Source organism: Sinocyclocheilus anshuiensis, unplaced genomic scaffold, assembly GCF_001515605.1.
Source record: "Sinocyclocheilus anshuiensis isolate Anshui unplaced genomic scaffold, SAMN03320099.WGS_v1.1 scaffold1378, whole genome shotgun sequence".
In the NCBI taxonomy this organism is placed as follows: Eukaryota; Metazoa; Chordata; class Actinopteri; order Cypriniformes; family Cyprinidae; genus Sinocyclocheilus; species Sinocyclocheilus anshuiensis.
In genome coordinates, this window is record NW_015554155.1 from 9,836 (window position 1) to 26,168 (window position 16,333).

Below are 16,333 nucleotides of genomic sequence, written 5' to 3' on the forward strand. Positions count from 1 at the left end.
TGTTGTGGTCTCCCAAAATTGTAATAAACATGCTTTTATGTCCCGGTGTCCTCATATGAGGACATGTATGAAATCATCGTCCTGTTTCGTAACAGAATGTCATATTTTGATTTGAAACCCCATAATTTCCAAAGTAAAAAACTCTTCTACATCTTGGATGGCCTGTGGTTCAGTAAAATCTCTGGAAATTTTTATTTCTGGGTGAACTATTCATGACAAAAAGGAGACTTCATTATCAATATTATCATTATCATACAGTGATAGCAAGGAGAGGTGTTGCCAGAGTCACGTCCCACTGCTCACAATCTGCTTCTTATTGTCTCATTTGAGTCTGCGTCAGACATGCAAGCTCATAACGATGCCCACTTCTCAAACTCTGCCACCTAACCCCCTGCGCTGGAGCCCATTTGATTTGCTCAGACAGTGAAAACATGCCACAAGATCTACCGCAGCTTATCAGTGGGAGGACAGGATTAAAATACCCCCACAGATGAGAAACACATTTCAAACTTATTGGGAGGATTTGGTTCAATTATGAAAAAAAATACATTCCAGTGCTGCCTCTTCCAATCTCTCATGATTTTTATATTAAGTGGGTTAATGATGTAGCTTTAGGCAAGTACACAACACCGGAAATGCTGGGTCCCTGCAGATGTGTTAAAAACAATGAGTGTATAAAAACAAGCCCATTAAATAGTGCGAAATGGAATGGAGAGAATTTTGTACTTTCAAAGACTTTACTCCATACAGTTCAGGATGCTTTGCAAATGTTTGAATTTTTCTTCATTGTGGGGTACCATTCCCATTGACATCAATGGATTTGTGGTGTCCTCTGACATAGCGTAACCATAGACTAAAAAAAGATGGTCTCCGCGTCTCCACTTCCTTCCACTATAGAAAAGTGAAGCCAAAACATCCCAATATGGCCACTGCCATCTTGCGCCAATGATGTCATTTGGAGCCCGAGTCTGTGCAGTAGTGATCGTGAGGTGGAGTCGTGATATCAAAGTCCCACCGAAACTCCTGCAGACCCAAACGCATGCTCACAATCATGACACCACACTTCATTTTATAGCGTCAAATAACTAATTAAAATCAAACTTTAAAATTAACACTTGAACATACATCAGCATTATAAGAACTACCTGAAATGATGGAGACCATCTTTGTGAAAATTTTATTTGAAGTGTAATTAGATTTTTTTGTTTGGCTTAAGTCCCATTCATTTACATGGAGAGGGCGGGGTTTATGACCTATACTGCAGCCAGCCACCAGATGGCGATTGAAACGTTTTGGCTTCACTTTTCAGGACGTGTATGGCACACTTGAGCGTAATGCATAGATGCCTTCAGCATGTAGAGCTGATTAACCCATTGCTAAGTTCCACTCCTTTTGGTAACTGTTGCCAACTCGGGGGGGCGTTTACACAATACTGTTTACAACTAAAAATGGTAAAGGCGTTTTGGCCGTTCATTCACACGACAACAGCATTTTGAATTCTTTTTTTTTTATATATATATATACTTTTTATTTGGAATACAATAATTGTCTCACAAAACACAAATTTGTGTAAATGGTGACACCATGCATATGCATATTATGGGTTTAGTCTATAGGTATGCGCGAGTACTTGACAACTATAATATAATATTTCTAGTCATTTTTGTGGATCCGTGTGAATGGGGATTATTTTAATGTTGTCGTCTGTATGTACACATACAGTGGTGTGAAAAAGTGTTGGCCCCCTTCCTGATTTCTTGTGACCTCTTGGATGAGTCGTCGCTGTGGTCTTGGGGTAATTGTGGTCGGCCGGCCACTCCTGGGAAGGTTCTCCACTGTTCCATGTTTTTGCCATTTGTGAATAATGGCTCTCACTGTGGTTCGCTGGAGTCCCAAAGCTTTAGAAATGGCTTTATAACCTTTTCCAGACTGATAGATCTCAATTACTTTCTTTCTCATTTGTTTCTGAATTTCTTTGGATCTCGGCATGATGTCTAGCTTTTGAGGATCTCTTGGTCTACTTCACTTTGTCAGGCAGGTCCTATTTAAGAGATTTCTTGATTGCGAACAGGTGTGGCAGTAATCAGGCCTGGGTGTGGCTAGAGAAATTGAACTCAGGTGTGATAAACCACAGTTTTAACAGGGGGGCAAACACTTCTTCACACAGGGCCATGTAGTTTTGGATTTTGTTTTCCCTTAATAATAAAAACCTTCATTTAAAAACTGCATGTTGTGTTTACTTGTGTTATCTTTGACTAATATTTAAATTTGTTTGATGATCTGAAACATTAAAGTGTGACAAACATGCAAAAAAATAAGAAATCAGGACCAACACTTTTTCACACCACTGTATATCCCTTGTATTTTCTCTACTTTGTGTCGCTATTATAAGTGAACTGACGACAATGTTTGACAGAAATGTTGAAATGTTTAAAATGTGAAAAACTATCCAAATTCTTGATTAATTTACTCTATAGACATTAGAGAAAGTTTGAGAAAATGACAGACAGCAACTTGCTATGGCAGGACTGGTCAATAATATTTGTAAGGCTGCGCTTAGCGAAGGGTCAATTGTACTAAACGTAGACTGCGTCCCAGTACTCTTTTTGTGATAATTGCATTTTTAATGAACCACACTGGTGTAGTTTGTAGTTTTTTAAAACACTTTTTATTTGTGCTTATTTGTGCCCAAATCCTTTTAGAGTGTGCATGGATCTGCACTTCAAATTTCCAATGGAAATAGTAGAAAATTTGGGTACCTTTTGGATACTCATTTCAACATACTACAAGTTAGGACTCACTAACTTTAATTTTGAATACTGATTAGGACAAACAGTATGGGAATTTGGATGCAGTTCGCAGTGTCAAAAGACTGTCTAGCATCAAGTCACTCCAAAATAAACTGATGTAAGGAAAACTGTCCAGAGAGACATACAGCATAATGAGATAATGGGCTATCATGATCATTACATGAAAGAAGCCACCCTGCATTACGAATCTCTGGATAAGCGTATCAAAGAAAAACAGTGAGAATGAGACAAAAGCAGACAAACTGAAAATACCTTTCTGGAGACCTTAAGACATTGAGCCTGCGATTAAGAACGATGCTTCAGTCTTAATGTGCCTGATGACACTGTGAAGTACTCTTCATGGGTGGCCTTCTCTCTTAATCTCCCAAGAGGCTCAGTAGTAAAGGATGTAATATAAATAAAGAAGATTAACAGTCTCACTGTGAAATAGACCAAAAGCAATGGAGAGACAGTGGACACACATTTGACTCCATAGAGGAGGACAGCGCCAGTCGACAGCTGGGGGTCATCAAAGCTCAAAGACATGACGTGCTGAAGTTCCTGTCAAACAGTTTTGTAACCTCCTCGAACCACCAGCCTCGAAAGGCAAAGAATTCCTGCTTTTATTGACCATTTAATTACACATTCTTTATCCTGTCATGATTTGGTTTATTTGTACTCAGCGAGTAAAGCAACAAGAAGTTGACAGTAAGTCTGCATGCTGGCATCCATGTAGATGCTTGTAGTAAACTGGCTGATTCATAGTGAATCTGAAGAATTAACCTTCTAGGCATTTGAACAGTAAGTGGCCTGCTTAACAAATTAATGTGACTCACAGCATTGAAATGCTTCGTTTGGGTCATGATGATCACCACATCCTGAATATTGAATTAAGCCACATTGCCGGTACTAGAATGCTGCTCTCAATAGATGTGGAATGTCGGGATGTGATGAACTGGTTCTCCTCACGATTACATCATCATTTCCACAGGTAAAAAAAAATAAAAATGAATACCTTCCAGGGCCACAGGATTGCAATTATTGTGAATAATTTTCCCGCTCATAATGTGGGAAATTCCCACAAACATTTATTCACAATGTAGGTTAAATGAGTAAATTAATCAACACAGATGACCAGATCAGTCAGTAATTTAAAATCATTCTGCCATACTGTAATTTCACAAACAGCGTGAGTCCTCTCTCTGTTTCTCTCAATATGCTTCACTAAATGGAGTCACAACACTACATAAAAAAAATTACATTCTGGCCCTGAATTCTCTAGAATGTTTTGGTGACACATGGAAATGGCTAATAATTAAACTCTCAAAAAAGCCAAATGTCATTCAGTGGACTCTGCAAGAGTGATGGTTCCCATCTGACCTGCTTTCTGTTGCAATTATTGCGAATAATTTTCCCGCTCATAATGTGGGAAATTCCCACAAACATTTATTCACAATGTAGGTTAAATGAGTAAATTAATCAACACAGATGACCAGATCAGTCAGTAATTTAAAATCATTCTGCCATACTGTAATTTCACAAACAGCGTGAGTCCTCTCTCTGTTTCTCTCAATATGCTTCACTAAATGGAGTCACAACACTACATAAAAAAAATTACATTCTGGCCCTGAATTCTCTAGAATGTTTTGGTGACACATGGAAATGGCTAATAATTAAACTCTCAAAAAAGCCAAATGTCATTCAGTGGACTCTGCAAGAGTGATGGTTCCCATCTGACCTGCTTTCTGACAAACAAGAGCCTGTTGCAACATTCTAAATGATTCAAAGCTGTGGAGCCAATTTCCTTGTTCATTCGCTGGTCTATTGAAGGCATCCCTGACTTTTTCTCCTCGAAAACAACAGCAGTGTTGCATTTGTCTACAGTGGAATGAACTTGAACTGAGTAGCTTGACTAATGCAAATCATGACTGTACTTGGAACCATCATCTTATGAAAAACCTTTTAGGCACTTAGGCGTAGTAAGCATGAATGTGGCAACGTTTATTGACATGACACAAAAAAAACTAATGAAATGCAAAGCATTAAGGAGAAATATAGGAGGCAGCAATACATGTACTGTAAGTATGATGCCAAGAGCCAAAAGGACAACACAGGTACAACTCTGAAATGACCATAAGTGGGATTTGAACCTACAACCTTTGGGATACTACACCAAACCTGTGCCACATCACTGCACTGCAATGGACAAACATTGTAACAGGAGTGGCAACAAAAATGATCAATATGAATATGCTGAAATTACAACTTTCCTCCATACAGATCTAGGTGCTGCCATATTCTCCCAGCCAGAGGAAGCAGAATGATACGCCAATGTAAACAACAGGGGCTACACACCTTGTACACTTGTCCGCTAATAAAATCCAAAAGTGATTTTGGCTAACAATAGGGGCGCACAGCTGTGCTCATTGAAAGCTGTGTGTGCTATCAGAAAGACAGTTGATATGATGATATACTCATAACATTCCAGGTTCTGTAAGACCTTGTAAGCAGTGTAATCAATGATGGTTATACTTCACAGTCTGTGATTGCAGAAGTAAATGATTGGCAAATACTTAGATAAATATAGCCACACGTGACAATAAAATGGGTCCAAGCAGCTGGAATAAGACTGCAATTGGCAAGCTGGCAGTACAGATGCTATTGATACAGTTGTTGTCAACGGTTTACCTCAAAAGATGCTAAGAAGTTTGAAGCCTGTTATATTGATCTATAGTGAGGCCTGTAAGAAATACACATGGCTGATAAAATTTAATTGGCTGCCGGCATTCTTGTTCATCTGTCCAACTGATTTTGCAGTATATTAGCACTTGTAGCAAAGAAAAAGCGTGTCAAATTTTAACTTCCTTACTCCAATGGTTTTTACGAGATTCCCCTTGTTACAGCCTCCCTCTAATGGTGAAACTTGGCATGTGTCCTCCGAACAACCTGGTGTCCATGTGTAACTTATTTGGACATTCAGAAGATGTAGGTCCATTAGTCAATATGGGCCTATTGGCAAAAACGTATTGGCTTGTTTCTGCCAAACAATCGATGAACTTGAATAACCTAATTTACAGAAAAATGGCACGCTTGAAACTATACTATATATAAATTAACACAAAACTTCACCCTTATTGCCAACCTTGCCCTAATAAAGTAGATTATCTCAGTCAAGGACACTGGTGCACTGGTTCCTTGCACTCCAGGACTTCCACTTAATGCTAAAACATCTCAGCAAAAATGAGAAAAAAAATGTGGCTGCTCAATGTTTTTCCTCTCAAAATGATGGACAACTGAAAATCTTCTACAGGAGCGGTTCCTCTAGCCTCATTATCACTGGAAGCAGCTGGGGTTGGAACCCTGATGGACGCTGAGCAACAGTCAGAAATTACAGCTGCATTCTTTACATAGCTGTCCTCCAACCCCAGTTCCTTGCTGCTCCTCTTCTTTCTTTCTCCACTCAGGACAGTGAACTTTAAGATGCAGCAGTAAATTTTGTCCCATCCTGATCGCAGCAGCCATTACTGAAAGGTTCTCAAAGTGGTTGAATGGTTGAAATGCTTACTTTCAAGACCTAAATATCCTTAAAATATTTTTAAAATACTCTGGTCCTTCTGAGGTCATTAAAATGAGTGAAAGGATCTAAGATTAATTTTCATTATATATAGAATTTATTTTTCGCTTTGCCGTGCAACTGTGAGCATTTAATTGACAAGTTATATCTAGGACTAATTTTAATGCGTCTTATTCATTATTGCCTTCAAGCGTGCATTGGAAATGTGTGTGATTGGCAATGTATGAATAGCCTAAAATTTGATTGGCCTGTATCTGCTAAATGATGATGCATTTCAAATTTTGTGTGATATGGACAAAGGTTAGACAAAAAAAAAAATTGCAAAATGATTCTGGCCTAGTATAGGAAATTATGATCCGCACTCACGAGAACAATCTTCTTTTTTATTTTATTTTACATTCATTACTGATGGGAAAAGACATAAACGTTTCGGCTCAAAGCCTTCCTCAGTGTGTAAAGCAATTCAATCCCTCCACCCACTTTTCAAATCACTAATTATATTGACGTCATCATTCATTAGCCAATGTTCAATTACCACAATCACAAAATGATTGTGGCCAAAATAAATGTTGGTACTAGCTCATACAGTTTCCAATTATACAAGTAGAGAGTAATGTTTTTATGGTCTCTGACACCTTTCTTTCTAATAAGGAAAAATGTTCAATTACCACAATCACAAAATGATTCTGGCCAAAATAAATGTTGGTACTAGCTCGTACAGTTTCCAATTATACAAGTAGAGAGTAATGTTTTTATGGTCTCTGACACCTTTCTTTCTAATAAGGAAGAACGAAAGTCAATACAAATACAACAGCAGAAATGCCTGGACCCCTAACTAGACCTTGTAATAAAAACATGGCCTTAATCTCACCTGAAGGTTGACCTCTGCCTCAAAGAAGGTCAGACAGGAGCAGAAGTGTCGTTCTGAGTCTATGTCTGTCAGCACCACTGTGAAGAATGTCGGGAGCTTCCTCTCACGGGACAGTCTCCATCCACCAGGCTGGCAGAACTGTAAAAGCACAAAAAAAACAAACAGTGTTAGACTTGACTCTACAAGAACCTGACATTACCAGAATATCCAGTCGGCACAAAAGCAACCAGTAAATTCTGGTTACCATAAGAGGTGACATCATAAGCGCAGAGAAAATCACAGGAATTGAATTTGAGGTTGTTGAAATTCATTTCAAACACTTTTCATTGTTTTGACAGGGCTTACTGGAATGCAGTATGAGGCAGTTATGGCACGTCAGTGTGCAAATGGGATAGTTTGTGATCATATGCAGGATGTGCCACTTCAGATAGTACATCCTCTCATCAGAAGGCAGGAAACGCCACTGACTGCCTCAGTGCCATTCCAAAAGCCCCTCCACATCCATTCTGTTACATAGAAAATCCTAATAAATGAACCTGGATAATATCCTGTAGCTGACTGACTGTCCTGCTGCTGAATCCATGCTGCTGCAAATTCAGTGTCACAGCAAAATAAATTATTTACAATCAGCTGTTAGTTTGAATGTGTATTGAATGTGCTGCAATAAAAAGACAGTGTAAAAATTGAAGCTTTTGAATTGGAGTTGAACCGAATCAAGTGTTTGAATTAAATAAATTTGAAAATGTGTACTCCTGCACTGCAAATTATCAAGATTTCAGAAGCAAGTGGCTTTCCTGTAGCTCAAACTAGTGTCACGGTGCCAAAATTTCAGTAGTTGGTGCCAATAAAATCTCACGGTTCTCTGTACCATAGCAAAAACTACTGTATAGTATAACTATTTTAACAGTTATCATTTACCTCTTCTTTGAAAATAAAAACATTAAATAAATTAAATCAGTTCATTATATATAATTAATAATTCTAAGTAAATAATAGAATAAAACATTAGCATGTAGGCTTCAACTATTGTTCAGTTAAGCAAACACTACATTAAAAAGATCAAATGAAAAGTTAGTAATAAAATTAAAAACAAAGAAACGCATTACAGGTTACAGAAAAAGTGTCAGATCCATTGCACTTTGCAAGACTTAATGCACAGATCTATTTTGACATATCAAATTTTTTGTCAAACAGTACTTTTCACAACAGTAGCTCAAAAAGTAGAGCATGGCGCTAGAAATGCCAAGGTCTTGGCAAGGTCAACGCCAAGGTCTGTTCCCATGCAAAGCAAGAACTGATAAAATGTAAATGTGCACTTTAAATGCAATGAAAGTGGCTGCCAAATGTGTAAATGTAAATGAAAATTAAAGCACAGGCAATGAATAGACGCTGCTCTCCTGGTTAGCGGTAATGAGACAGGAGAAAACGAGACACATCAGACTGAGTAAATCTGCTGTGTTGGTGCTAGAGTTTAAAGTGGTTTGGCAGGCACAATGAGGCGGGATCACAAATGGCGGCCTGGCATTAGAGAGATGAGGAAGAGCAACAGAGGAAAGTCAGGGACAGAGATGAAAGAAAGAGGGAAACTACTGCATTCTGCACAAACACTAGCGTTAGACAGCTTTTGACTCACGCCTAGGCAAAAGCGATAAGGTGAGTGGGTGGAAACAGAGGATAAAGAGTGAAGAAATGAATGCGAGAGAGACAGCGAGAATGAAAGACAGAGCTATACAGAGTGTGTTGGATTGACCTCAGGGCTTGAACCAGGATGTTAGCATCCCGCTGCAGCCACAATAGAAGGCAGGAAATCTGGAACGCTGGCAGGCGAAGACGGAAGAGCGGGATGCTCCTTCCCCTTGTCAGATTGGGACAAGTTCCAGGAAAATTACAGAAAAATATGAAAATATTCAAAGTATGCGATAAATTCCCTACCAAATCCAGATAAACAAATAATGAGAGTGCGTACGTGGGGTTGATGATGTGGGACGGCAATGCCACACAGACCCAAAATGGACAGGAACCTACGTACAACCCATAGTGAACGTACTGTGCTCCTATACGGTTTCATTTTTATTTGCCTTAAATTTAATGTGACTAGGTCTATAATTGTGGAAAATAGGTTGTGTATTATTACGCTTAAGCTCCATCAATACCCTTCCTGAGGCTGTTATTATGCAAGTGGCCAGAAGCTCTTCGGTCTGGCATTTAGTCAAATACTACAAAAGCCAAGCCTCAGTCTGAAGTGTTCTGCACATGCTTGGTTTAGTTCACAAGACAACATCCAGACAGACAAGAACTGTGGATAAACCCGACATGTCTGATCAACTGGATCACAGTCTCATTGGAGGGAGGGGGGGGGTTCTTTTACAGTAAATATTAGCTCAAGTTTGATATTTAAGAGCCCTGAAATAGTCCAAGTAGAAGGCTAGGATTGGTGAATGGAGGTCCAGGACAAGATGTTTCACACAGCTGGACAATTAAGTCATGCTACAATATGTTACAGTGAATGGTTATTGGATTCTGTTATCTGATGACAAACATAAAAATGAAACACAATGGAGCCCAAACAAGGGGTAGAGGGAAGCAAGGGATCGATTCTTTAATCATGACTGTGATAAGAGGTCTTTGCATCTGTAGTTCCAGTGGTTATTATTGTCACATAGGAGAATTCCAAGTTTGGAGTTGTATGAAATACAGCATTAATGATACACATCGAATAACAATCATGGCTGTACTTTGAGATGTCAGAGAAAACGGAGTCAGAGCTGAAACTATCTGAACTTTGAGCTTCACATTATAATGCTTCACCTGCTGACAACAAGTTGGCTTGCTGCTTCGCTTCAATGGAGGCACAAGTCATGTGAAAGTGTCTCGATTGTTCTCCAAACTGTGTGTGCACTCTTGCAACCATGAAACAGCCGAGTCATATCAGAGAAGACAGACCTTTTCCTTAAATTAGCTCTCGGTCAAGTGACAATGGCACTCCATAATGTTCTAGCAGCCGTGATGTCAGAGGGCATTCAGTTACTGCTGGCCTGTCAGTGAGAGTTCCTCATCATGTGAGAAATGAATGGCACGTCCACTCTGCAAACAAGACACAAGATCTCCAGCTTGACCTGTTAAGAATCAGTTCAGCGGCTGAAAGCATGGAGAACAGAACAACCATATTAGATCTTCGGCTGCCTTGTACTGTGTTCCGTTACTTGCATCTCTGTTTAATGACGGCCATAAAAGGCAGAGGACCGCTGCCCCAGCTAGAGGACAAAGAAAAAGTCACCGCTCTGATTACTGGGAGTTGTGCAACAGTGCCAGGCTGGTTCATAAGGTACATACATAAGCTGTCAAAGCAGAAACATATCCCTTGAGATTCAAACTGACTTGATTTCTATGGGATACTTAGTAAGGCTCTACAATGAATCAAATATTGAAGATTATGTTTAGACACTGGCTCAATTAAAGAAGTAGTTCAGCCAGAAATGACAAAGCTATTTCAAAATCATGGTGGTCTCCTTTGTGCCATTCAGAGTTTCCCACTCCATTCCAGTAAGTGGCAGATTCTTCTTCCTCTTCTGGTGTTTTAATGGCAATTGGTCAGCCATCATTCTGGAATGGATTGTGAAGCACCGGATGGTGCACAGGACAGCAACAGAGCACTGCAGTGATGACATTTTTTTTTTTTAATGCCAGCCCGTTAGTTTGCATCACCTTGGTTTCCTTGACCAAAATGCAACATAATTTTTCCATTGGCTTTTGGATTATAGCAGAAAAAGCTCTGTGACCTAAAAAAAGTTTATGATTCAAATTTTGTGTTACATGAAGGCTATAAGCCAACTATACCACGGTCACATGACTTCAGCGTCACCAGCGCCAATGTTTTCTTGTTTGGTGTAATTGTGTTTAATCAGTGTCCCAGAGAACTTCTGCAGTCCCATCTAACCACTTTTTTGCAACTGCTTTTTTAATTAATCACAAGGGGATTTTACTAAAAAAAAAAACTCCGTAATACCCCTTTTGATTTTTTTGTTTTTTATGTTGTAGAATAAAACGTGAAAATATCTTGAAATTGTGTTAACCATACCCTTATTTCACAATGGAACAAAAAGTGCTAAATTGCCAAATTGTTTTGAGGTTTTGGCCATAAATCTCATCTCTGCAGTACTCATTGTAGCCGCCACAAATTTACTTTGCAATTGCTTAGATATTGGGTTGAATTTCACCAAATCCAACCAGAGCACTCAGAAAACAATAAACAAGTTTCATGGACTTTTTTGCTGACCCCTGACACCAAAACAGATATTCATTAAAATAATGTACTTTTGTGTTATGTAGAAGAAAATCAAATGGGTTTGGAACAACAAAATTAAATTATGACTGAATGTTTTCATTCCTTTAACTGATCATTAAAACTGTTAATTGCACAGTTTAATTTAGGCTTAGCTGAAGCCTATCATTCTAATCAATGAGGCAAATAGTATAAATAAGAGATTTATTTTTCAGAACAGGCATCTGAAGCATAGGATTTACGCAATGCTGCCTTAGAATTTAGTCAAAGCACAGTATTTTTTAAAGCATAATTGAGCCTTAGCATTGGGAGTGAGCATATGATGCCTAAAAAAAGCTGTCCAAGTTATGCCGCTCACTAGATTTTGGAACACAACTATTAACAATGTGTGAGGAAAAGAGAGCGGGTGTGTTTTCATAAAGTGTGAGAATATAGGTTATAAATGGAACAGACACTTCTTGGCCCATCATAACCTTCACGTCTTGGTGGACAACAGCTGAAAATCTCTCAGGAAGAAGAACAATAACACAGGAGAAAGGGGTGTCAGCACTGGGCGTCCTCCGTCAACACTGTATAGTTTTATCAAAATGGACAGCAGCTAATGCAGAATCCAAATATGGGACAGTCTATTTCTGTCAGCCACAGACCAAGGGTAAGATATGCTCAGCTGGGCCAAGAAGAAGACCCCATTCTTCTGAATGTGTTAAGCTGAAGGAAACCTGGAATAACCTGTGATGCAAACACTTCCTGAGAACATCTTCAGGGTCAAAGGAAATAAAAAAAAAAAAAAGTGTTTTATGGACCTACCCCTTTACAGCAACTGCTACCAGAACTAAATGATCCCCAAAACTGAGGTAACCCATGCAGTGTTCACATTACCAATATGACATTGTTCTAAAATCAGCGATGGTCAGGATATTTTGTATGGTCAGTTATGCAATACCGCACATATGGTTCACTTTAGGGACAGCTATTTTTAGTTGGTCAACAGGGATGCTTATAATTTACCAAAGTGGGTGGAGGGTGAGTAATGTGGAGACGCTAAAAATGCCAAACGAGCAACATATTGACAGCATCGTAATTTCATGACCTGTAATAAATGTCATGTATGTCGGAAATGCTGAGGAAAAGGCAAACGGCATGTCCTCGATCTGGTGCGAATATAACGTGTCGATTACTTCAGCCGCACATTTCCCATCAATGGCTCATACAGCTGGATCTGTCGTGCTCTTTTCTAGCGTCCTCCTCTGGGGAGATTTCCTCACTTCAGACGAATTTTCCTGTTTTCTTTTTAAAAACTGTATAAATTGAAAACACACAGACATTTTAACGGGTGAATTTTACCATGTAATATTTCGATCCTAACAACACAAACATGCAGCTGTCCTCAGAGAGTTGAGTGATGTTTCACTCTAAACATTTTGCTTTCAGTTTGTATTCCCAAACCAGAAATGGGGGAAACACTTTAGACATCCTTGGAACTTCCCAGCAGTGCTCGGAATCCGGCAATAAATTTTACTCATGTCTAAAAAAAATAAAATAAAAATTATAGAGCAGGTGGTAGCATGTTCTTTACAAATACAAAAGGTCAGTTAAGGTCTATTGGGATGTTTACTAGCTCCTTTCACTGATATGCATACAGCAGTTTAGTCCAGAAGGTGGAGCTCAACCTGAACTTCCCTGTTTGGTAGCTGTGAAGTAATTTAACTCAAACTAATTTCTGAGAAAAACTTCAATAGTACTTGTATAATCATGCCGTTAGGATGTTGCTATGGTATTCTGAGTGTTTTATGCATGTTACTAAGTGGTTGCTATGGTGTTCTGAGTGCTTTTTTAGTGTGTTACTATGTGTTCTGGGTTTTTTTTAGCATGTTGTTATCTGGCTGCTATGGTGTCCCGAGTGCTATTCTGTATTTTGTAATTTAGTTGCCATGGTGTTCTGAGTGTTTTTAGCATGTTGCTTAGCGTGTGCTAAGTGGTTTCTATGGTGCTCTGAGTGATTTTTAGCATGTCGCCATGTGTTTGTCTTGGTGTTGTAAGTGTTTTTAGCTTGTTATGTGGTTGCCATGGTGTTCCGAGTGTTTATAGCATGTGCTAAGTGGTTTCTATGGTGTTCTGAGTGTTTCGTTTGCTATGGTGTTCCGAGTGTTTTTAGCATGTCGCCATGTGTTTGTCTTTGTGTTGTAAGTGTTTTTAGCTTGTTATGTGGTTGCCATGGTGTTCTGAGTGTTTATAGCATGTGCTAAGTGGTTTTTATGGTGTTCTGAGTGTTTCGGTTGCTATGGTGTTCCGAGTGTTTTTAGCATGTCGCCATGTGTTTGTCTTTGTGTTGTAAGTGTTTTTAGCTTGTTATGTGGTTGCCATGGTGTTCTGAGTGTTTTTAGCATGTGCTAAGTGGTTGCTATGGTGTTTTAAATGTTTTTTTAGTATGTTGCTATGGTGTTCTGAGTGTTTTTTTAGTATGTTGCTATGGTGTTCTGAATTTTTTTTAACGTTGTTATGTGGCTGCTATGGTGCTCTAAGTGAGAATGTTGGGCAACACTGAATTTGCGTGACCAACTTCAAACTTCTCTGTGGAGAACTTCAACCTCACACGAGCAACGGTAAATGTGATCACACCTTAAAGTCCCCATGAAATCAAAATTAAAGTTTTTTTGGTGTTAGTATCAATATGTTAGTCTTAAGGTTATCTATAAGGCAGTGTGCAAAATTCGCATTTAGAAGATATAAGCATTCAAAGCTTGCAGTTTGTCACTTCAGCCAAAACGACTCAAGAGAAACGCTGCGTGTTTCTAAGCATTTCAGGGGACCTTTAAGGATGCTATAAAGTCAAAATCCAAGCCAATCATTTTAAACAATCATTCAGCCAGTTAATAAAATTACCTACACCTCTTTTTAAGGCACTGAGTCTTCTGGAAATTATAATGATTCCTCCATGGACTTGGCAGTCCATTCATTGTGAATAAACCTCTTTATGAATTACCATATCACATGCAAACATCAACAACAACATCAGGACTGTTGAACTTCACAAGCTAAACAACAAACAGCAGTTCTGTTACAGTGTGCTTTGACTAATCGAGTGTAAACACCTTTGTCCCAGGACTGGACTGAGGCACAATACAGGTCTACATCACACTGCAGACCCCTGCCTGTGTGCTCAGCGATAGTGAAATGGGCACAGGTGTTTCCTGTGGTTTTCAGAGAGTCCGTCACCACCCACATTTCCCTCCTTCCAATCAGCTATCTGTCTTCTGTTTATGTTTTTCAGCTGACTAAACAACAGCTCCATGCTGCAGGTTTGGACAGTCACGTGAGTCGGCCACTCTTCACTCCCAGCAGGATGGAGAAAATGGCCCTGCTTTTGAATGAAGGGAGGGTATCCTTTATTTTCAACACAATGGTTGTTCATTACACAGGACTTATGGACTTACACTTACTATAGGTGTCGCACTGATGCTGATGACAAGGATTTTTCAAGAAGCATCTGGTTGCACAAGAATACCTTGCCGTTGCACTGGAGTGCAAGGCTGTGTTACGTTGCACTAGTAGTGCAGGTATAGGCAGACATATGATTACTATCTTAGTTTCCTTTGTTATTTTGTTTGTTTGTTTTTTCTGTGTTTGGTTTGTTTTGTTGTTTGGCTTAATTGTCTTTGTTTGTTTCGTTTGCGTAGTAGTACTGGTATAGTACTGTATTTTTTTTGGTTCAGTTTTGTTCTGTGGTGTTTTGTTTTGTTGTTTGGCTTAACCGGTTGTTGTTGTTTTTTTGCACTGTAGTACAGGTAGAGCTGGGCGATAAAACGAAAACGATAATTATCGCTATATAATTTTCCTCGATAAAATGATAACAAGAGTTCGATAAATGTTTGATATAATGTTTAAGCCTCAAAAGCGGAATGAAACAGCGCTACTCATTTGAACCACGCCACTCACTGATGAGTCTCAGTCACGAGAGCACTAAACAGTGCTGTGAGATCCAGTGTGAAGCACTTCAATTCAGCGAAGAACACAAATGACTCGGTGATTTAAACTAGTTTAGAGCCAGATGAAACAGCACTGACAAACAGGAGAAACACTGTGCGCAATGATACAGTCAGAAGGCTTTTCAATCTACAAATCGCCATCATTTACCATGCAGTAACACTAATATTGTGGCAGAAATGTGGGATATTCATATACAATTTTATTATATTATTAATGTAGACGTGTATTAAATGAGTAAAGGAATATAATTACAGTATTTTTGTGATTAAGCTATAGCATTTGTGCATTTATACAAAATGTAATTATACTACTGCTTTTCAAACAAATACCTAGAAACCGTATAGTTACATTTTTACCATGGTATTGAGGTGCTATATGTGTGGTTTTAACTGTGATCTCATGATATAAATGTATGCTACTATTGAAGAACAATGGTTAATTTGAATAAAACTCAAAAAGTCAGAATAATTCAATTTTACCATACACAAATGAGGTAGTTACAATTTTTACCGATGCTACTGTTTTTGATAATGAACAAATTTACACCTGCATCTCAAGCTACATCTCTTTGTGCATTTCTAAGAGAAAAAAAATTAATATTATTAATATTGCAGCCTGCACTGCAAACTGTGCTGAAGATGCGCGTCATCAAAGTTTCATGATTTGAAACAATATCACTCATTAGAACATGCAGAATCTAAGAAATACATTTTTTATTAAGACATTTATTTTGTTAAGGAAAAAATGACTGGTTAAGTGTAAAGATTTCAAAAACGTGAAGTGTTTGTCATGTTCTGACCATAAAGAGTAGGCTAGTTTAAAACCACAGT

At 38.7% G+C, this 16,333-nt stretch overlaps 1 protein-coding gene across 1 annotated transcript in view; it reads right to left on the reverse strand.

Moving 5' to 3' along the window:
• The window catches only part of LOC107670781 (myotubularin-related protein 13-like), a gene marked incomplete at its 3' end in the record, with an annotated part of 63,063 nt that overhangs the window by 9,498 nt on the left and 37,232 nt on the right, over window positions 1-16,333 (reverse strand). Inside the window, exon 3 of the mRNA XM_016463544.1 lies at window positions 7,235-7,372. Coding sequence (XP_016319030.1) covers window positions 7,235-7,372 — 138 coding nt within the window. The remainder of the gene's footprint in view (window positions 1-7,234; window positions 7,373-16,333) is intronic.